Genomic DNA, 23,923 nt, shown 5'->3' with positions numbered 1-23,923 from the left:
TATATTATATGATGGAACTTATAGCAGTGACTTGCTGCAGAACAGGGTTCGATGGAATCCCTCCCATGTTTACACTTAAAGCTGCTGATCATTTGTTTAATTATCATTCTACATTTGACAATGATGATCATTCTGACAATGTACTTTTGAAGCTATTAATTTAAGAGAAGTTTCTATTCAGTCATTTTAACAGTAAAGGCATAGTTCCATTTTCCGTTTTTTTTAGCAGTGTGCTTGTACGAGATAATGACACATTTAAGTCACTTTTATGTTTAATTAAGTGATTCCTTAATCTTTAGTGGAGGGAAATGATCCGCTGTGGCGACCCCTAAAGGGAGAAGCCGAAAGAAGATTAATCTTCAGAAGAAATTTTGTCACAATTAAAGGGATAGTTTAGTTGTTTTTTTTTTAAGTGTGATGTACTGCCCATGTGCTTATAGAACCTGACAGGTACACTGGGACATGTTTTAACTAATTAAATCTACACTATCTTATAGCTTAGAATATAGGTAGTAGTAAGCTGCAATATGGCAAATATTTTCACAGCACATGGAGATAAACTGTTTTTACCCAATTTAAATGCAGTTGGTTCCACTGAAAGGACTGTTATGGTCAGAAGAGTCGGCGCACTGGTTTGATGTGAAGGTGGATTTATCACACCGCCACACAAATATCAGAATGCAGTCCTCCACTTGCTAATGTAGCCTTTAGGAATCAAAATTACTCTGGCAGAACTATTGAACAAGGACATTGAAAAACTTTACTTCTAGATTTTAGAATTTTAGAATTCTCATATAATGTGTTTAATTTTATCCAAATGTCGCACACACACACACATACAGAAGACAAGAATAAATGACAGAAATGCACACAAGGACACCACGGATGCTGTAGACCAAGTAATATTGGACAAAAGGCTTGTGTATGCTGGAACTGAACTGTGAATTTCTCTGTGAGATGAATAAAGTACCTATCTATCTATCTATCTATCTATCATCTAATATTTATTATGAAAGTAAATAAGACTTTTTCAGGTTGGATTAGGACCAAAACCTCCAGTGACTTTAAACCCAAGAAACACAATGTTCAACTTTCATCAACGTGGTTGGATGTTTGGATAGTGTGAATTTCTCTGTGAGATGAATAAAGTATCTATCTATCTATCTATCTATCTATCTATCTATCTATCTAGTTTGCAGTCTGGAAAATGCTGAAAGTATAATTTACCAAACTTGTTGTGATACCTATTTTCTACATATTGGATAAAATGCTGGGCAAATCTTGAAATGACCCACTGGAGAGTAAATTAACCATCAGTTCATATATCATACAGTTCATTATTTGAGGGTTTGGGGGGAACTGGAGCCTAATCCAGCTGACATTGAAGAAGAGGCAGCATAACCTCCTAGACAGTGAGAGAAAAGAAGTGAAATCCACTAAGTCATGTATGTTAAAGAGAGGTGTCTCGTGTAATCATTAGTCAGAAACACTTAAATTCTTTTAAATCATCTCAAATCAAATGTTCTGAACTTCAGCTGTCAGTGTGATGCTCATTTTAGTAGCTGCAAAGTGAACACTCTTCACTTTCATATCTGAAAAGAAGAAAAAGCTCACACAAGTAAACAGGCCAGTGACAGTACTGTAGTTCACACACTCGCTCGGCAAGTCGTCATCAAACATGTTACACCACTTATTCTACAAGAAAGCATGAATAAACTTTGATGTGCTGCTGTTCTGATGTGGCTGGACCTTTTTCTGACAGTGGGAACCAAACTGTGAACATGTTACAGGACGTAGAGCATGTGTGCGCACACATTGTCATGTGTGACAACATGCAGTATTGTCTCCCACGCCAGCGCGGCTCGAGAAAACACAGCTTGCTTCGCCTGTTTGTCGTAATTTCACACCCGTCTCTCCCTCACAGCCGCACATGCACAAACATACTGTAGATGCCCTGTGACCAAAATACATTTCAGCTTTAATTGCATTGTTTCCCACTGTGCTAAGAGCTTAATGTCTCCACTGCTCAAGGCATCTGTTACACACACACACACACACACACACAAACACATGTAGAGTGCACACACACACATATGCACCCATGCACATTTTATGATGAAGAGATGAAGCTCTATAGCCAGGAGCAATGACAATTATGAGATTAAAAACAGAATTAAAACTGAAGGAGGAGATTAAGAAAACCATGTTTTTCCCACATGGTTTTTGACATTAAAGAATATCTTCATCAGTTCTGCACCAAGGCCATGAGCACTAGTGATGACAGCTTCTGTGCCCTCTTCACTCTAGTTAAATGACCTGTCTGTCCATCTCCCTCGCTGTGCCACGCCTGTCTCCCCTGCTTTGCTTCAAGTCTGTCTCGGGTCACAGGAGAAATTAATTCCACAGCTTTAATGAAACACTGTCACACGTGTTTCGATTTGGAGTATAGGTGTAACTCATTATTTTTGCACCTAAACTATAATTTTCGCAAAAAAAAGAAAGAATAAAGTATACAAAAGTAAGTTATAATCTGTCAACAGAAGATTTTTGGGCAGTTTTTAATCACACATTTTGCGATCAATTGTTCAGCCCAAGTTTACACCAGCAGTACATTATCATTAACAACCTCTACCACTTCTTCTGTAGAGGTTCTTTGCACAATTTTGCATATATAACCCTACATACTACTCAATTTCCATTTATAAACATCCATTTTGCTCAAGATACACCTGTTGTCCACGTTACCCCAGTGTTTTAGAGTCCAGAAAATGCTACTAGCTCAGTTTTTGTTTGAAAACCTTTATTTTTAAAATAAAAGGCGTTTCTAACAGCAATAACGGGGTAATCTAACTAATTACTGTTTCAGTCGTACAATGTTTTCTATCAAGTGTCCATTTTATTCATTAAACATATTTAAGTTATATTATAAATAATTAAACATACAGTTGAATTTAAAGTTTCATTAAGGTGGGCAAACCCAAATTATTAGACATATTTGAACATTTAAAAAGTAACACAATAGTTTAATTCCCTGGTAACTAGTTACTTTAACAATGCAGTAACTCAGTTACTAACTCAGTTACTTTTTGGGATAAGTAACTAGCGACTATAACTAATTACTTTTTTTCAAGTAACATGTCCAAAATTGGATCGTTGTTGGAGAGTCTGAACTCCCATTTTGGAGAATCTAGAATTTCACTTTGGCCTGTGCCATGTTGATTTTTTGCAGCCAGTGGTGGAAACTCAAGTCGAGTGCTGTATAGAACTGCATCAATCAAATAGCAAAACATAAAACAGTGCATAATAGCAGCAAACAATAAGGAATTCTATTTTGCAACACCTGCTATACACAAGAAACACACAAAAACCTGTAACCAGACTCATATTATAACGCCTGCTGTCAGGTGTCTACTCATACGTGTCATAAAGTATCCTATAGTTTCTTCTCAATGAGACCATTTAAAAAATGTACTTAGATCAGCTTAGAAGTACAATCCCCATAGACTTCCATTCAAACAGACTTCTTTTAACTGCCAGCAGATGCACTATATTGCCACTATATGTATATTTGTTTCACTTCCTGATTTACTAAACTATACCCAGACAGGTAAATAGAGACCTTATATCACCATTATTCAAATGAAAAGCTCCCATAACACATTTCCTGATAATAACATCATAGTTTGTCCTTGTTACTATTCCGCTCTCAAAATAAGCAAAACATTTCAGAGTCCTGTTTACACCAGCATGCACATGCCCAGTGTACCTGAATATTCAATTAGTAACGACCCAGCTTACTTTAGCTTTATATGAACATATAGTTACATGGATGTAGCCTGTTTGCTCCCAACTACCCCACCCTCCCCTCTCCTGACTCTTGTTGATACTGTTCTCCCGCACCCACTCCCCTCACTCGTCAAGCCAATTCTCACCGAGTAAGATTCCAAAGAGCCATCAACCTAATTGCTTGCTAATGAGTAGACAGCTGCAACAGACACGCACACACACACACAGTGCTGTTTGGAGTGGAATATATTTGTGTGTCCTCGTTCAAACCCTCCACAGCAGATGAAGGCGAGGGGAGATGGAGTCTCTCGGAAGAGTGAACTGCATGTTTTGATGATATGCATGATCTCAGCTACTGTAGATAATTGGCCTTGCATGGCTGTTATGCCGTACTTTGTGGGAAATGAGCGTTTGTGTGCAGAAGTAACACATATTAAATGAACACTGGCGAGGTCTTACAGAGGACAGAGGGAGGGTTACAGCTCTGCATTTACTGTATTAGAACATTGATGTGTTCCTGTACATGCACGCAGCGAAATGTAATCCACCATTATGAGGACTGAGTTTAAGCCTGACCACAGTTTTCTATCGTTCCTTCTCCCAAACATAGATCCTTGTGTTTGCTCATCATTCCAATCCCATATATTGCACTTCACAGTCAAACTTTCTTCTGCTAAACTGACTTTTCTTTGTACGTCAAAACATTTTAAATGATGGACAAGGCAAAAAAAAACAACTGTTTTTCTACAGTGCTCCCTTATGATGCGCTTATGAAACAAGTTAAAGCTATATAAGGTATTTGGGGACAATAAGGGAGTGAAAGTGGGGACACTTAGGATAATTAGCCAGTATCAAGACACAATCTTGGCACACACATACAGAAGACAAGAATAAATGACAGAAATGCACACAAGGACACCACGGATGCTGTAGACCAAGTAATATTGGACAAAAGGCTTGTGTATGCAGGAAGTGTTGGATCTATGAGAAGTCAATTAAATGAATCACTGATTGCATTTGTATTACAGGCAAATGAAGAATATTTGTTTTGCAAGATCTCTTTACAATTGTGGATGAATGGGCAAATATTACCTGGAAACATTACTACGACAACACGACTTCAGAAAGCTTCACACAGTCAATGTTGCAGAGTCCAACAACAATCAACCAGTTATCTTCACTGTAAAAAACAAATCTCATTAAAAACATGTTCAAGAGTAAAGATAGCAACACACCAGAGGGTTTTTAGATTGTAAAATGCACACGGTATATGGTCTGCACCAGATAAAGGACCACAACCTGAATGACTTGTTATCTCATAGAAATTCAACCATGACTTAAAGATAAAAAAAAACTATCAAGATGGCCGATATACGCTGGTTTTCACCTGAAAAAAATGTTTTGTAGGGGTTTAGTCAACCTTTAAAACAAAATGTGGTCTTAGCTCCATGTTTTAACCAATATGTTCTACAAAAACAAAAACTTGATATCATAGTGTTAGATACAGACACACGCATATGCACACATACGTTCCAGGAAAGAGCTGAAGGAAATTGGAGGTGTTAAAAGCTATCAAAGGAGTCACAGCAACACATTCAGCAGTGAAATGGAATATTTCATTTCATATGCAACAATAAACAGACGACCGAGGCAAAGCACAAAAACAGCAGGGCCTTGGTTCTGCCTCATTACGGCGTCATCCGGTACCCAAGAGGGTGACTGGCCCTGATGAGGTCAGTGTTTATAATGGAAATGGTCTTAAAGATACAACAAAATGGACTCGCGCACATTAAACACACATCTTTCCCGCACTCACTATGAGCAGATACTTCCCCATTGCAAAGTCGTAGCCAAACCATTGAAGACTATACTATTATACAAGTTTTTCTTGTGCATAAATAAATATCAGTTTAGTTTAGACATGCTAGTTTTGATATACAGTATATAAGCAACACCAGTGCTGTCCTCAAAAGGGACACACTCCCTCAATTTATGATTCATAAGCAGCCAAAGTTCTGCATTGCCCCCCTGTGGAATGGATTGCACTGCCACTCAAGTCCAGATTGCATTTCTGTTTGAATTCTGTTAATATTTGATGATGATGTTAAAAGCTCTGGTGAAGTGGTGGCTCAGCGTTGTTGCGACTGCTGATCTTTGCATTTTACAGCTGAATACACACACAGAGACCATAGAAATGATAAAACTTACTGACTTACATAAACATAATGGCAATTTCCACTGCTTTTGGTGACCTCTGTTTTTTTTTAATGGGTCACAATGAAAAATGCCGTAGGAGTAAAATATGTAACATTTGCATTTTGCATTTGAAAGACAATGTAGACACAATGCAAACCTGACATAATCTTTAAGATGTTCAATGTGCACGCATGTGTTCAATGGACTGGGCACATATGGTGTCTTCAATTCATGTCTGACATTCTCAGTGTCTGACATTTTCTGCTTCATTAACTGACATGGCTGCATAATCTATGCTGATATTCCACCCGGAGCTGCCTTTGGTAGTAGACATTCTGACACCCCGAGACTATAGCAACACACTGGTAACCCACCTAACTCATATGAAACAAATGTCCATTCATGTATTGATTATCTACACTGTGGGGGGAGCTGGAGCCAATCCCAGTTATTTCAGCAAGTCGGATTTTTACTATTACCCATTGAAAGGAGTTTGAAGCTTAATTAATCCACAGTTTATTTGGCTGTGATAGTCCTTTCTTAGTCTTTTTGGCTCTGACAGATGTTTGAGCAGCTTTCATTAATTCCCTCTCTACTGGGCATCAGGCTTATCCTTCAACTACCTTTCCTCCAAATACAGAATAAAGACAAACTTATTTCTTATCTGCTCCCTCTTTGATCACATGTCAGCATACTCGGCCTCATAAAAAAGTGTGTCATCAAACTTACCTTTTCCTTCTGTTTGCCGTCTTTGCAGAGGGAGAGACTGCGGAACATTGAGAGGATCTGCAACCTGCTGAGGAAGGTAAGCAGAGGAGGACAGGTTACATCTCACTTGTGTTGTATCGGTCACGCTAAAGGGATGAAATGAAGTATGAAAAGACTGATCTCAAACTGAAAACTCAATCATTTTGCTGATGACACATTACTGATTTTGAAGTATATCAAAGGTGTTTTTCTTGTCATAGCCTCAAAATGGTGTGTCCACAGATAACATTGGGTTTTCTATTCATTTCTTCAGATTTCCAGCTTATTACATGAGAATTGTATATTCAGCTTTTGTAATGTATGTTTATTTTAGTTTGTCAGCAAGTGTTTTGATATGCAGTGGTGCTTTTTATGTCATGCTGGACGGACATGAAAAAGGAGATAGTGCTGCAGATGCCTGCTATTGCTCTTTTCCCCCTTCTCTCTCCAAGTCTGTCTATATGCAGTTTGCCTTAAGGTATCAGTATGAGGATGAGAAGGGGCCTCCTCTCAGCTCCAGTACGACATCTGTTTCTCTCTCCACCTCTCTGAAACTCAAGCTGTGTCTGCATGCTTCACATGTGTTTATGCTGGAGGTTCATCAGTCAAACAGCTGATCTTGGTTATCAATGTTGTCAACTCGAGCCCCCGGAGCACAAAGCAACACACTCAGTCCTTGCAGCACAGCAGGGATGCAGAGAACATCACTCAATTTAGGTTCTGATCGCAGCTTAATCAATATTGGTTTGTTAAAATGTGTCCAAAGGCCTGGAGTCCAGCTTCTAGAATTGTGAGGAAATCAGTTTAGATGCTGTGTACTTTTGTGTACCTCTTATTGTCAGTTTAAACTATTGAGAAACAGTAATATTATGCGGGCCTATGCTATTCAACCATAGCAGGATCTGACCTGGCATTATTCAGCTTTGGGGTAAACTGGTCATCTGTGCAGGATGTAACCTGGTATTGGTTCTAGCTCTTCCATGCTTCTCAAAGATAGATGGTATGGCTAATGGATGGATGGAATCAAGATCGGTCGGTCTATTAATCGGACCGCCATGAAAAGGTGGTCACAAGGAATCAATTACATTTACGTTACTGTCAAATTATTTACCAAAATCTGCTTTAGCCCTGGTTCATATAGAATCCCCTTGCGCACACAAATACATCAAATTCAGTGGATAAGTACATCAGATAAGACGGGAGAGCGATGTGGTCTCAACGTGCATCCATCGCGATGCACCTGTTTTTCAGAGATAATACTATATCACATATTTTTTGAATGCAGCAATTACTTTCAATGCATCTCTTGATACTCGGGACAAATAAGTGCTGCAGGTTAAACTGGACTTTGCTGACGCTCAAATAAGTTTTGAATCCTCATCATTAAGATGGAGCCTGAATCAGTTAGTGAGTGATAGGATTAACCCGAGTTTTTGTTTTCTCTATTTTTCTCTGCACACGAATCATTCATCATCAGGGGTTATCGGCACTGTAGATGCATAGTCTTTGTTTTTTTATGTGCTTATTAATTTAGTGAGGCTGCAGCAACTTCACAATCACCTGTAACGCCCAGGTTTTGGTTGCTTATTAACAATGGAAGTACAACCACAAGCACCTTGGTTTAAAAAACAAACACACCTCCAGCGCCTTCCCTGCGTTTCAAATGCTGCATGTGAACAGCTCCTTACTGTGCCATACATGTTGTATTTCCTCTGAGGAAATCTCAGCTTAATTACGTATCATGTGTTATCTATTAGACCACCATTGCTTGTGTCCACATGACAAGTCAGTACACCCTCAGCTGTAGTGGGCTCAGGTGCACTTCTGTGTCATTGCAGCTAGAGTAATTAGTAAAGCCGTAAAGCAGAGCTAGTTAACCTAACTGATTGAGGTAGCTGTGATTATCATGGTAGCCCTGGGATGACATAGCTTTGCTCATTGGTGTTCATTTGCTTTTTAATACTGGCTGTAACACCAGTTCTCCAGACCATGTCACGCAGCAAATTGTGCACTTGATTTGACCATATTGCTGAACTCCTGTGGTGTATTGGAAACACATCTGTTCCACCCCCCCCCCCCCAGTTCAAACCCTACGTGTCTCAATGCAGCACAGCATTCATCGTAGCTATAACCATAGCAACACGGATTTAACCAGAAATGCATCAGCTCAATAACTACAGCCAGCACAGAGAGGCTGTGAAGTGTCACAGTTTGGTCTTTTAAAGGGAATAATGAGTACTCAGTTTAAAGTTTCACATGGATAAGCCACTGCAAAAGAATTTATTTTGGAATTTATTGTGAGAATGTAGAAACATCTGTCCATCTTATAAAGTTAGTTATGTATTTATTGTTGTTCTAATACATTTGGTGACATTTCTTTCAGGCCCTGTGTGAACACAGAGTCCCTGTTGAACTGTTTTACCGGTCAGGGTGTGAATTCAAGATAGCCGACGTGCTCATATACTCCATCCATGAATAATCACCCAATGTTTGAAAATGAGTGGGGTGGTGGTATTTTTTTGCACCATTTCTGTCCCAATCTCAACTTGATGACTGGCTTTCTCTATTAGATAATATTATAATAATAATAATAATAATAATAATAATAATAATATATGCAAAATATAGCAGATTATCGCCAATTTCCATCTGTAAAGTGCAATTATTAGATGAAGATAAAACACTCAATTACATAAACTTCATGACACCATTTAACACTTATTTGATATTACCTGCCTGTTTTTACGTGATACCTTTCTCTGTTTTACATTTCTGTGTTTCCCATCTTGCTGTATTGTAAGTTGACTTGCATTATTTGGTTTTCATCAAGACGTTTGTTTTATTAGAGATTGCTAGCTATAGGGGGCTTGTAACCAGATTTGTAATCAGGGGGTTACTGGTTTGAATCCTTGCCAGGTCAAGGACTGGGCATGGTCACTCTACATCTATTAATCAGTTGATTATTTACTTGATTAATCGAGTACTTGTTTGGTCCGCAAAATGTCAGACAATGCTAGAAAATGTTGATCAGTGTTTACCAAAGCTGGAAATGAAACGTTTTGTCCACAAACCAATGATTTAATTATTTCTTTGTTATATGCAGCAAAAATAACTATAAAGTAATCACATTTAAGAAGCTGAAAAATCAGACAGCTTGTTTTATTTATTGAAAAAAAAAACACTTAAACTGACCAAGTGATTATCGAAATAGTTGACAATTTATTCAGTAATTGATTAATAATAGATTAATTGAATAATAGTTGATGGGCCACATGCATTGCATTCCTGGTTCCAAGCCTGGATAAATGGGAGGGTTGCGTCAAGAAAGGGATCTGCCAAATCAAATATGTGGATCACCCACTGTGGTGACCTATAGAGAGGGAGAAGTGGGTTGAAAAAAAGAGATATATAGCTATAGATACATATCTACTTTAGGAAATAAAAACAAAGTGTGGCACATAAGCTCCAGTATATGCACACAGTTTAGGAAGTGTCAGTGTATTTTTACTCTGTTGCACACTGTGCTCGTCGTGCAGGTGCCTGAGGTCTCAGTGCAGGAGGATCTGCTGCATTGTGAAGGTTTTTCCGTGGTTGTCCACGTCTCCTCTCTTCCGCCTCTAAAATGCCACGTCGCTCCAGCTGGCACAGTCACACCATGGTAGTCCTGATTGATTTGGTTCAAAGCTTTTGGCTGTGTTTCTTTAGACTGGCATACCTACTTGATATTTGTTCACTATGGAAATGGACAGGAGCCATTTTTGGTGTCACTGCAGTGTGTATTGTGTTCTCCTGGGATTTAGGTGGCTGCAATCCCATGGAAATGACAAAAGCTTGAAGGGATATATGCTGTCCTTTACTCTCAGCTCTCTCTCTCTCTCTCTCTCTCTCCATGTGTGTGTGTGTGTGTTTTGTTCATTAGCCGTGCACTCTCATGGCTTGAGCTGCTGCGTTGTCACAGCAACTGAGAAAACCTGAGTGTACTCATTAACACTCTTCCTTCCTTTATTTTTGGGCCCCGTCTCTCCTCCTTTTCCTGCATCTCCTCTTCTATCTCTCCTCCCTCTCTCTCCCCCTCTTACATAGTGAAGTAATGAGTAGGGGTGATGGAGGATGAGCACAGCATGTGATAGAATGTTTGTTTTTAAGGTCCCAGGAGTATTTCCTTTTTCATCACCAGTGTGCTGTCTTTGAGAAACTCAAATTTGGCTGTTTCCCACTTGTGCCACCAGGTTACTATCGAAATCAGTGAACTTTAAAATAATGTCTGCATCCCCGTGGAGAGCAATCTGCACCAGCTGTCACAGACAGAACAGGGATGTTGGGTTGATTGCTTTATGGTAACCATGTCAAAGATCTGTCACAGACATAAGAAAACCTCTGAAAAAAATCCTGCTGACTTTTGCAACAGCACTAATTTTTGAATTTCCATTGTCAGCTCTGCTATAAAATGCTCCAGCCGAGCGAGGTGATAACTTGTTTGTGTTTATTTTGAGGTTGTAAAAGTAGGTAGTGGACTGCACTGTACATTTAAAAGTAGTTTATTTGAATCTGTTTGCATACAGAAGATCAGACGTATCTATCATCCATCCATAAGGTGCCCCCCAACTTTTCTGCCTCCTTCAGACTTCTCAGCGCCTGTGGTCTGTCTTCCTCTTACTTCTACACCAAATCCAATCGATCCTCCGGTGATAAACATTGTTCATGGTTGGTTAAAGGTAATATCTGTGAAAATGCCTGTCTTCCACTGCTGCTCGCTGGAAGCAGAGGTGCACTGTGATGCTGTCCGTCTGTTATAAAGCACTCTGTGCTGATGCTAACAAAGGCCACAAGATTTTCTCAAATGATTTAAGGTTGAATGCAATAGGTGCTGGCACTTTTGGGGAAACTATACATCTTTAAAAGTGATTTCAATAAACACATTGTTGGAGTCAGGGCTAACCGTAGCTTGTCTCAAGAGAGTCTAGTGTGGAAAAACTTCTAAGTAGATAAAAAAAGTCTGAATCATCATGTCTGATTTCCTACAGACAGCTATCTTGGTTTTTTCTGTGAAAGCTGCAGTGATGGTAAGCCTATGTGGAAGATATCTGAAGCCATAGTGACAATTAAGTTCATGGGTTCTGTTACAAAGTCCCCTATCTCCTGAGTGCTCAGTTTGGTCAGGTAGCCACCAAGGGACAAGCTTGATTCACACCTTGTTGTTGCTACTGTGGCTTTCAAGACATTCAATGCAGCTGTTTTGTTGTAGCCTTCACCAGATCTGTGACCTGATATTGCTGTTTCTGAATACCGTTGACCTCATGTCTTCAGTCTTCCTCTGACATGCATCGTTAGCTATAAGACCTGACATAGAAGATGTGTGACCAGTCAATTACATTTACAACGTGACATTGTATTTGTTCTGTTTTCACAACTTTGCCAAAAGAGAAAAATCAAAAAGAAAAAATAAATAAATCAGTTTTACTTAAACAGGGTTATGAGTGAAGACTGATTAGGGGAAAATTAGTTGTCGGGAATTCAGGCTTCAACATTGGATAATTCTAGCAATCAATCACACTGTCAACTATGGCAATAACACATTAATACATTATCTCAGTACAGAACCTCTAAATGTTTCAAGAAAGATAAAAACAAAAGGATGGAATGATTGCCTTGAATCATCTGTGGTTGTGTGGACTCATCTGATGAAGAAGCTCAGTTCCGATCCCTAAGCCTTAAGATGAAACTCAACAATCAATTAACTGATTTTTAAACAATATGTTTTTAATTCAAATGAGTTAGTGAAAGCATATTATTAATGCCTGACTGATGAAACACCCATGTATCTAATACTATTACACATAGTATATATAGTATACATCCACATCATCCTCTTACTATCAACAGCCTGTGTTATTCGTTGGCGGTGCCTTGATGAAGTGTGAAGCAGAAGAAAACAGCGCTCACACATGTATGAAGAGGTAAGAAGCAGTGTACACTCCTTCTGCCAACAGATGGCTGATCTTACACAAGCATGTTGTCAGTAAATAGACAACACAGTCTGTAATAAAATACAACATATGCAAAGTAGGTGATATAGGGCAGTCTGACACAAGTTTGCTCACAATGACAGTGAGTAAAATGTGACGAGCAGTAATCATTCACAACATTGTACAACGATTCTCCATGAGGTGCCAACTCCATCCAACCACCTGTCCATCCAGATGCTACTTGTACATTCCTCCATATTTACATGTACGGGCCTTTCTCCCATCACACTAACTGCATCCAACACAGTATTTGCAAGTGGAAGCACTGCAGTGTCGCGTTGTGAACTCTCTCCAACAATTTAAATTCAGTCGGTCGGTCAAAGTCAACTCAGATTCAAGCCCAGGGCAAAATAGCAAAGTTACCTGAGCACTTCATAAATATTCACCACTCACTGCGTGGTAAAACACTTAATTGGCATGTGTTGAGGTAACGCAGGACAGTTATGTGTTCTGCATGACACAGTGAGTCAATCTGCAGTTCCCCCACAGTGCGAGTGTCCTGTTTGCTTTAACTCAGTGAATGAATGAATATAAATTCTCATAGACTCACCACTTTCATTATCACGTTTACACCAACAATAACAGGAAAATGACAGAACTGCACCTGCCACTGACATTTCTCAACACTAACATATGAATTAGATAAAGGTTAGACATCTGTTAGCAAACAAAGAAAGTAGACAAATGTCAGTAGATCATGTTGCATTAACTTGCATACTGTATCTGTGCTTTTACTAGTATTAATACCTGATGTATGTACAATGTTTTTAAAGTGAAAGGGCTAAAATCCAACCTGAATTGAACTTTTAGGTCAACTATACCTCTATATTACCCTGTAAACAGTATGGAGTAAGGCTGGGTAATAATTCATTAAATGTATAAATATTGCACAATAATTTTCTTCCATATTAGTTATAACAAAGGTTCAATAAACTGTATATGAATATAATATGCTGACCGTGCAAACACACGTTGAGAAACATAACAAAATGAAATGTGTTGTCTCAGATTTGTTGTTTTTTTGTCCAATTTTAAAACTGCAATTTCTTCAACTTTCACTCAGAGGCTAAACTTACTTTTTAATTTTCTGACATTGTATTGGGACAATTATAGATATTATATTTAGTTTATTGAGATAACATTTGTGGCCACATCACATTGGCCTATATACAGGTCATGGAGATTGTTTCATTGCCTGTAGAGGATCTAGACACTGGCATACAAACATCTTCAACTTCAGCTTTAGTCTCCACCAATTTGTTGCATCCCAGTTTCTAACTCCTCACTTCAGGTTGTCACAGCTGCTGTTGAACACAAGCGTCCTCCGATGCCAACTAGGGGAAAGTCAAATAAGGACTACACTTCCTGGTGTACCACAGCTGTTCATGTGCTCATCTGTGCAATGGAGTATCATTAATGCCTCAGTGCATGTAAACATAGTGGAGCATTTAGCAGCTAATGAGCCACTGATCTTCTACAGGAGTTGTTCGAGATCAAAATCAGAGCAGGAAGAAAGTAAATATTAGACTTTCATCAAACACGTTGCCGGAAATGTGACTCCACAGGAGTATGATCAAAACTGTTGGTATGTATAAATAAGCAATTAACACCTCTGTGTAATAGTCAGTGAAGCCATATGCCATATAATATAGCATGTTAAAAATAACAGAAATAGAGACAAAGTGCTTTATACTGCAGAAGGTAAGATGGGGCAAGAAATATGACAAAATGTTAAGTATGTGCAATGAATTAAAACTGCAAAATGCAATCATACTACATCACAATGACAAGCAAGATGAAAAGGTACAATGGAATTGGATTTGGAAATATTTGTGGTAAGAGAGAGGGTCTAATGTAAGATGGGAGATTATTCCAGAACTCAGGGCCAGAGACGGGGAAATCTCTGTCACATTTGGTTTGCAAATGAGAACGGGACTGACAGGAACTGTTGTGAGGATGACCTGAGTGACCTAGGAGGAAAATATGGGGTTTGAGGTCCAGTCTCTAAAATCAGAGGGGTGGGGTTGGCAGCAGGAAGTGAATTATATTACCCATAAGTATCACTTCAGGGCAGGTAGGAGGTTATATCTTCCACTGCTCCCCTTTAACAGTGAGTGACAATTTCTACCTGAACCACTTGAGAACTGCATTATTTTATAAACATGTGAAGACATTTTTTTGTTGTACAAACTGTTAAAATCCAACAATTCCAATGGTTTGCAGAACTATAGCAGTTGGTTTCAGGGAGACCAGGTTGTCAAGCTGCATCTGTACCTCCACATCTGAGCTTCTGCTACATGAGCAGCTCTCTACCACAGTGGATGACAGCGACAGTGGATCTGAAATGCGCATTGCAAATTGATCCTGTATGAACGTAATTCCTGGGGTAAGATTAACAGTGAATTGTGAGTGCAGGGGAAGAGGTGTATAATCCATGTTCCTCACATGCTTAAGCATTTACTCCTGCAGCATTTGCCTTTGCATGGTTTTCGTGTGTTGTTTTCTAGAAAGGCCACGTTGTGGATTCATGCATCACGTCTGTGTGTCAAATATTTGTGCACTTGCAGAAGAATAACAGCTGTGCGCTGCCACCTTTGCACCACTGCTCAGGGCCACAGCTGAGCACAGGGCTTAATAAACAGAAGTGATAGTCGTACTCGCGGTTAATATGTGCATCATTCTCCATGGAACTGTAACTTTGCATGTACCAGACGTGTTCCTTCTGCCTCTACAACAAGTGATGCATCCAAATATTTGTGTGTTTACCATTTTAAAGAGTGTGTTCCTATGAACGAATGCGTCCCTTCTGCAGCTGTGTAATGGCCACTGACTTCCGAAGGGGAGAAGATTCTCCTTCACTGATCCAAGTGAACCACATTACAATTATATGCCTGCAGATTTATTTACTGTCAATTTGCTCTCATAAGGATAATTAACACATGCATTAGCATAAGAGGATGATAGTGATGGCTGTGGCGGCATCTCAGCTCGAGGTGAGGATGTTCAAGGATGGAGGGATGACTCCATTCCTACTGCATCACTGCTCCATTCCCAAAGCAATTGTGTGGAAAATTTTAACAGCGCTCTGTTCCGAGTCATTGGGGCAGCGCTGGAATATGTGTGTTCTTTGAATCAATGTTACCTGAGGGCTCCTCTTAATGGTAGCTAATTGCACATTTCAGTAGAATCTTTATAGATTGTGGTCGCCTATAATCATTGTCAATTTCTACATGGTTAGCGACAGCAGTGGGCTTAAACAGGAGTGGTAACATAATTATTCAAGAGGTTCTTACCATCGGGGGCCAATAAGAACGTGTATGATAACACAAGGAGGAAACTGCATTGACTTTGCCTTTTGTATTGCACATATCTAAACTAACTACAGTATTGAGTTTTTCCCACGGGTGCTGATGCGGGAGATGTTGTTACCATGGCACATTATCATTAAGATGAGATCATTTTATTGCCATAGAAGAGATTCCTAAACCAGCTCCACACATGATGTGACTCAGTTTACTAACCCCGCCATGTTGGCAGGGGGGTTGGTGCAAGATCACCTACTCATACATCACGTGGAGACGCCCGCAGTGTTTTGGTCATTACTCAGAATTCCTCATGGGGGCAATATAAGTTCCACACTTGGGCTTTAAATTGTAAATTGGTGACAAAAAAACTGATGTGTTGACCATTGTATTGCATCGGACAGACAGGAAAACAGAATATCTTTGTTTTGTGGACAAATAAGACTGTTGACAAAGTTGTTATTTTTTGGGAAAAACAAATTCACAATTTTTGTCATTTCACAGACTAATTGAATGATTGGGAAAATGTTCTGAAAATGAGGGCTTTTCGTCCGTGTGGTAAAACCTCTCTACTCTCACATGGCTAACTCTGTCTTCCAAAACAGAACAGGGTATAATCACATTGAACTGCCAGAGGCTGCAGAGGAAAGAGTGGGAGGGGAGGTTTCATTAGCTTGTCAGGAAGCCTGAGAATCTCTGCTCTTAGATACCAGGCAGAATATAAAGGGGGGAGGCAGAGAGAAAGTAAGTGATAGACGGAAGAAATGATACCACGAGGCACAACAAAATATTCAGCCCAGTGTCCCTGGGAGTGAAATCTCAGAGGACAATTCTGCATGTAATGATTTGCGTTCCAACGTGGGACAGTATGAGATTCTGACAGCATGATAACCTTAAGCAAAAATATCATGATATTGTGATATCAGCTCTAAAATGTCACCTCCTTTTCCCATCATACCATCGGAAACACAGCTGACCGACTGCTCTCATCACCCCGGAGGGGAGAGGGGCGGTGCTACTACAAGCCAAACACAACCTTCTTTTTCAATACTCTGGTTTACCTTGAAAGCAGTTATTGGCCCATGCCTATAGTTCCGATGCCAGTGTTCTTTTAGTGTGAGTCCATTTAAAGGGAGGTGGAAGTAAATGGAGTGCAGGTCAGAGTGTGGAATGGCAGTAATAACAGAGCCCGACCCAAACCTGACATGTGTATGTCGACATGTGCACAGTAAATGTATATGCACAGAAATATGAAATCATGTTGGTGCTATCAAAATAATAAATGTTAGTTATTAAAGTTATTTTGCAAATTTCACTTTATATTTTTAGCCTTTGTGCATGGAGTTTGCATGTCCTCCCCATGTGTGTGTGTGGGTTTTCTCCAGGTTTTCCGGTTTCCTCCCATGGTGCAAAAACATGCAGATTTTAGGCTAATTAGATGCTCTAAATTGACCATAGAAGTGAGTGTGAGCGTGAATGGTTGCTTGTCTCTATATGGCCCTGTGATGGACTGGTGACTTTGCCCTATGTCAGCTGGGATTGGCACCAGTGCCCCCATAACCCACATGTGGAAGATAAAGCAGTAGAAGATGAATGAATGAACTTGAAATTTAAAAAATAAAATAAAAATAAATAACAGTTAGTCGATTACTTGCCTGTGGCAGCTGACTTTTGACCAGAGATGGCACCAAACCATCCAAAGAAGAAGAATAGGCCACTATGTGTCTCCACATGAAAGATGGATGTGAACAATGATGGAGTTCTAGATGTTGCTTGGGTTAATCTGTTCATTTTGGCTGGTCAGGTGTCCATGCTCTAATCGAGATGTAGCACATTTCAAATTTTCAACAATTTTGTGATCTTTTACTAAACGAAACCGACAGTTTTTCATTTCCTAGTACTAACCGTGTATTACTTTATGCTGAAGCAGGTCTTTGGCTGCCATTTAGATACAGTACTCTAATCAGGTTGAAACAATGATTTCATCGGTTGTTAGCAACATAAACACCCATGCAAAGCTCAGACTGCTCAGGGTTTGCTCAGGTCAGGTTCAGCGTGCATGCCGGTTCACTGTTGCAACGTCCTGACTTCCATGAAGTGAATGTGATCAGTGACACCTGCACTTTTCCTATTGGCACATATCAAAATGGCTGCTGTGCAATGGATTCTGTAAACAGAATTTCTTGAGTGAATTTACTTTTTACAGGTACAGAAACTTCTCCAGATATTTGTGTGTGTGTGACACACTCGACAGATAGACATTGGATCTGTGATGAAAGATCGTTTTTTTTTTTTTTTTTTGCTGTCTATTTTTGCCGTGAACTAAGCGCGTCGCGCTGAGAAAACAGGCAAGATTCGCACTCTGAAGACGAGCAGTGCAGTTTGACAGCACTAATATGGGCGCTGAAAGGAAAAGCAAGATCTCCTATGACAGAGACGAACTGCCCACACATCCACTGTGGCCGAGCTATGAAACCTACTCTGAGATCACAAAGCAGCCAGCAAGTCAACGATGATATATATATTTTTATCATTACACAAGGAAAAAAAGTCAGTGTTTGATGTTCTTTATTATGAATGTCAGCACTTCAACAATATGACATGTATTTCAATGAGATCATGACCTTGTCTCATGATTTCAGTGCATAATACTGTGTGTCTATTTTTCACTTCTTGGTAATCCACACATGGACACCCAGCTGAAGCCATTTATTACAAAATGAGATGCCACAGTTGATTAAAGGGGAACTCTGAGATTTTTCAATCTGGGCTCTATGCTTATAAATGTGGCTGTCAATACTACTCACTGAAATGTTTAGAAATGGTGCAGGAGCGTGGTCATTGTAGCTGTCAGCTACAATGACGTGCCAGACCACTAATATCAGCAATGATATGATTTTATTTCTAAAGGTAATGTGAACCTATAGTGAAACCTTAAATACATTTACACAATAAACGTACGTACATAAAACCAAAGGACTTACATTGATTTTACCGCACATAACCATTGAAACAAACTTGCAGATCTAATCTGTTAACAAAGCAGAATGTTCCACAATCCATCCAATGTGGCAAGAACTAAGTGTCACAGCTACTTTGCACTGTTGAGACCTAAGTAAATAGTACTTATAAGTAGATTAGTATGGGCGCCAATGGCTATAATGTAATCCAATGGAGCAACTGCAAAATTATGTACATGAAAAGTTATTGTTTTCGTTTATAAGTGGCTTAAATTGTTATTGCAAGAGTCTGACAACTTGAGAGTTGTTGAGATACTATTCAGTGGCACACCCACAGTTAAAAACACTCGTTCTCTTCAAAAATGAATGTCTGTTGACGTCTCACAAGTAAAGCACTGGGTGGCAGATGTTTTACATACATAAGTTATTCTACTCCCTTTTTTCTTCAAAGAATGATACAGCGTTAAGAGCAACTCTCTGAACGAACCTCTCCACTTTCTTCCAGCTAAAGGCCATATATCACATATGTCCCAAAACTCCACCCGAGTGTGTGAGGGCCTTTAGAATATGCCAACCCCTGAGGCAGCTGTCCTGAACTGACTCATGCAGAAAGAGAATTTCATTAACTCCACTGCAAAAAAAAAAACAAGACTCTTCCAATTTAATGCCTATCTGTCCAGCCTGAGGGTGAAAGGGCAGCAGCTACAGCACAGAGACTGAATGCTGTGGTGAGCTGAAGAAGAGAAGCTTTTGATGTTTCAACTCAAGGGAAAGAAGCCCCTCAACAGCTCGACAATCAATTAAAGTAGCCTTTGACTAATGTACAGTTACCACAACTGTTATTATCCTTATATCTTCACATGTTGATCGTTTACTTATTTTTAATCTGGATTTAATGAGGAAAATCTCAGCCGTAATCCGTAAACACAACATCTTTGAAGTACAGAGCTCTACCAAATGGTGGAGATTGCACATGATCACATTTCAGTGATTTATCTCTGTGTCGCTCAGTAAAGAGATGTTTAGATCATGTAAAGACAGATGGAGGCAACATTGACACTGCATTAGTAAAGCGAGACGACAGTGACAGAGTATGCCTGAAAACACAGAGAAGCATTCACAGAAAAGTTTCAGAAGTCAATTCTACTGCTCAAAAAACCTGCTCATTCAGACATTTGACAGTATAAGGCCATTTTCCACCAGACAATTGGGGACTCAGTTGGGGGTTGCAAAATAAGCCAGTTTGCTTTCACACGTTCACACTTTAGTGAAACAAACCGAACCTTTTCAATAACGTATTCCCCTCCTCGCCTGACGCGGCGCTGCATCAAGAATTACTGAAGGAGAAGACGAGATAACAAGGAACTAGAAAACTTGCTCATCTGTTGGTTAATGCAGAACCACCCATGTTGCCAGGGTATATACACACACTCCCTTGGTCAGGTCTGATAGTATTGCATGTTATGTTTTTTGTTTGGTTTTTTGTTTTGTTTTTTTAGGAAGCATCATAATGTCACCTGATTTCTGCTCAGGAAGAAAAAAAAAAAGAAATAACCCAAAGTTATGTACTGCAGTTTAAATGGATACAACCAATGGTTTATCTTTAAGGTAAAACATGTAAAAAGACTGCAAAATGTAACATAAAACACTTGATTTCCCCTTGAAAATGTATAAAGCAATCTATTATATGATTGACAGAAAACTTCTTTGTAAAGAGAAGGTGCAACTATTACTAAATCATACTGAACTCCACACATGGACCTTTGGTTTTAAAGGTTTGCTTCCCAGCTTTAGTGACTACTAGGGTTAGGTATTGTTTGCATTGTTTTCCTGACAATAGTACTAAACAGGACAGCTTTCATCCATGTGTTGTCATGCTGCTAAACTTAACTTAACTTAACTCAAACAATCCGTAGTTATGTGCAATATTCATTTAGTTTTCAATTAGTAATCATTTGTGTTATTTTAGTCTTCTTCCATGGTATGATTGTTAATGTTATCATTTCTAAAGGTTGTTTTATTGTTGTCCAGTTGATATTTGAATTCTGGCGCTCAATTCAGCTGCAGCACTATACAATTTGTCATTGTATATCCTGATATATCTAGCACTTCTAGCACAAAGCAAATGTGAACTTAAAATAGGATAATAGCTGATATAAAACAAATGTATTTACATAAAATTATCTTAAGTCTATATTTAGTGTTGCCATTTGCCTTTCCTGAATATAACCATGTTTGCATCACATCCTGATTTGTGTCTGAATTGGGGTTTGAAATTCAAATCAAGAGAGCGCAGTTGGCATGAGTGCTTTTACTTTGAAACAGGTACAGGACGTGATGTGGTTGGCAAGTGTATTTTAACGTCATGGTTTCCCACACTTGATAAGGGAAGAAAATAGACCAGACTCAGGATTTCACTCTCTTTCTTGAGTTTATTGACCAGTAACGAAGTGGTGGTCGTTGTAGGTGAAAAACCTTTAAACATACAAAATAAAACAATTTCATTAAATAAATAAAGTTCTATTGAAGTACAGTATTTAAATAAACAATTCAAATGAATATTCCCACATTTAATTCAAACATTTAAATTAGGCAAATACTGTATAAATAAATTAAATAAACTAGTTCCACTTTTTAGAACCATTGCCCTTAATCAACCTGACATTTTATATTTTAACCAAGATTATTGTACATATTTATCATGACATTTTCAATTACCATTAACCGAAATTAAAACAATCCAGGCGATTTTAATATAAACATAATTATTTCTTTTTTATACAAACAATAGGCGCACAGCGCATCAACATCAGTCCATCTCTGTCCGGAAAAGAGCTGCGAGCTTACCGGTAGCCTCCTTGATCCTTTCTGCTTCCATGCGTGTTTTACTCCTGTGGTTATTCAGCTTTCGTTTCTTCTGCTGCCGTTTGTTGCGTTGCAAGCTACTGACTGAATGCTCACTCCTTATTTTGTTCCGGGGTTTCTGCCGTGCGTTCCTAATGAGTGTGATTGTGATCACCTGTTGATGCGCTGCGGAGCCGTGCGCTGCGGAGCCGTGCGCTCGCTGTTGCGCGCATGCAGTTGCGAGCCCGTCGTCACATGCACCCGCTCGTAGGCAATACCCAGCAGATCGGCGAAACACCTCCCACTCGATCTTTGCGTCATGGCGTGACATGGAAAGATCGCACTTCTCAGGCGAGCTGGTGCTAGTCGACTTGATCCTCTGTTGGGATGAGGACGATGAGACGCCGCACGTCCCGATGCAGTATGGTACCCTGGCAATCCTTTTCCTTCGATCCGGACACAGGTTTCGGAGTCTTTACCTGGACACACCCACTCGGAGAGACCTTCACGTGGACATCCCGGACGATGCCTTTGGGATCTGCATTCACACTGATGACTCTTGCTAGCTTGAATTGCCCTCTCAGTGCATTCTGGTCGCAGAGCCAGACGATGTCTCCAATGGCAACGTTCCTTTTTTCAGTATGCCACTTGTTGCGGATGAACAGGTTGGGACCTGCAAGTTGGCTCCAGGACTTCCAAAAGTGGCTCACTTGCATTTGCATTTCTTGTAGCCTTTTGAAGGGGTAAGTGGTGTAGTCAAATGCCTTGAAATCTCCACTCTGTGTGGCTCGACCAAGCAACAGGGTGTTCGGAGTGATGTATCGTACACGGTCTTCACGGCTCTGGACTCTGGCATCGATGGGCCTTTCGTTGGCAAGGTTGGCAGCTAGCTTGAGCACTGTCAGGAATTCACTGAAGGTAAGGCCTTCTCCTTTACCAAGACTTTGGAGAGCTCGTTTAGTGATCTTTACAGCAGCTTCAGCAGCGCCATTTCGGTGAGGTGAATCGGCTGGAAGGATTCTCCACGTCCAGTCTGTACCATTCTTGCCAGCATATTCTTCAAGTGAGTCGTTGTTTTGTTGTCTCAGGTAAGTATACATCTCTTCCAGGACAGGTTTTGCTCCAATAAAGTTCGTACCTGGATCGGACCAGATCTTTTGAGGATGCCCTCGGACAGAAGTGAACCTCTGGTAAGCAAGAAGAAAGCTCTCTGTTGATAGCGTGTTTGCCAGTTCGACATGGATAGCTCGACTCGACATACAGCAGAAGAGTACGCCCCATACTTTCATGCTCACTCTCCTCTTGACATCATCTTTTACTAGGTATGGTCCGAACAGGTCGACAGACGTGAATTGAAATGGTGCAGCCGGATTCGTCCTCTCTTCAGGTAAGTCTCCCATTATTTGCTGACAGGTTCTTGCTTTAGCTTTCTTGCAAACGATACACTTGTCAACGACTTTTTGGGCAATAATTCTTCCTCTGATGACCCATGCTTTGTTTCGCATCCGCAGCAAAGTTCCTGCCACTCCTTCATGCCCCTCACTGTGTGCTTCTCGGGCTAGGAGAGTGGAGATCCAGGCCTGGAAAGGTAACAGGGGAACAGCTCTATCGTCCTCTTTGAATGTCTGGATCCTGCCACCACACATCAGGAGTCCGCTTGCTTGGTCCTTGTAAACAACCAGTCTGTCAGTTGTTGTGTTTGGAAAGTGTACGCCCTCTTGTGCTGCAAGGCATAGAGTCCGGAAGACATCTTCTCTTTCCTTGGCCGTGATGACGCCAGATGAATGTTCTGCCTCCCACTTTTCTTGATCTCCAACCTTTGCACACAGGAACCTCTCCACTGCTCTCCAAGTCCATGCTATTGCACCGACCAGCTGCCTTAGACTGCTGAAGCGCTTTTCATCCAATAGCTTTTGGACTGCTGCTACTGCCGTTGGTCTTCTGGACTTGGACTCTGTCTCCTGGATTGTGATTTGATCTTGTGCTTTCAGTTGACTTCGGGTGAGTGCTGCGACAAAAGTTTTCTTCTGTATTTTTGTGATATTGTCTCTTGCTTGTGCGG

General features: G+C 40.0%; 1 protein-coding gene across 5 annotated transcripts in view; it reads left to right on the top strand.

Annotated features, from left to right (window-relative positions):
• The window catches only part of cnih3 (cornichon family AMPA receptor auxiliary protein 3), a 72,480-nt gene that overhangs the window by 20,783 nt on the left and 27,774 nt on the right, over positions 1 to 23,923 (top strand). For all 5 annotated transcript variants that reach the window (XM_058613369.1, XM_058613367.1, XM_058613368.1 and 2 more), the window contains exon 3: positions 6,740 to 6,787. In XM_058613369.1, the coding sequence (XP_058469352.1) occupies positions 6,740 to 6,787 (48 nt within the window). The remainder of the gene's footprint in view (positions 1 to 6,739; positions 6,788 to 23,923) is intronic.

Source organism: Solea solea, chromosome 17, assembly GCF_958295425.1.
Source record: "Solea solea chromosome 17, fSolSol10.1, whole genome shotgun sequence".
NCBI lineage: Eukaryota > Metazoa > Chordata > Actinopteri > Pleuronectiformes > Soleidae > Solea > Solea solea.
The sequence above is the reverse complement of the archived record's forward strand: the minus strand, read 5'-3'. Positions and strand labels throughout refer to the sequence as shown.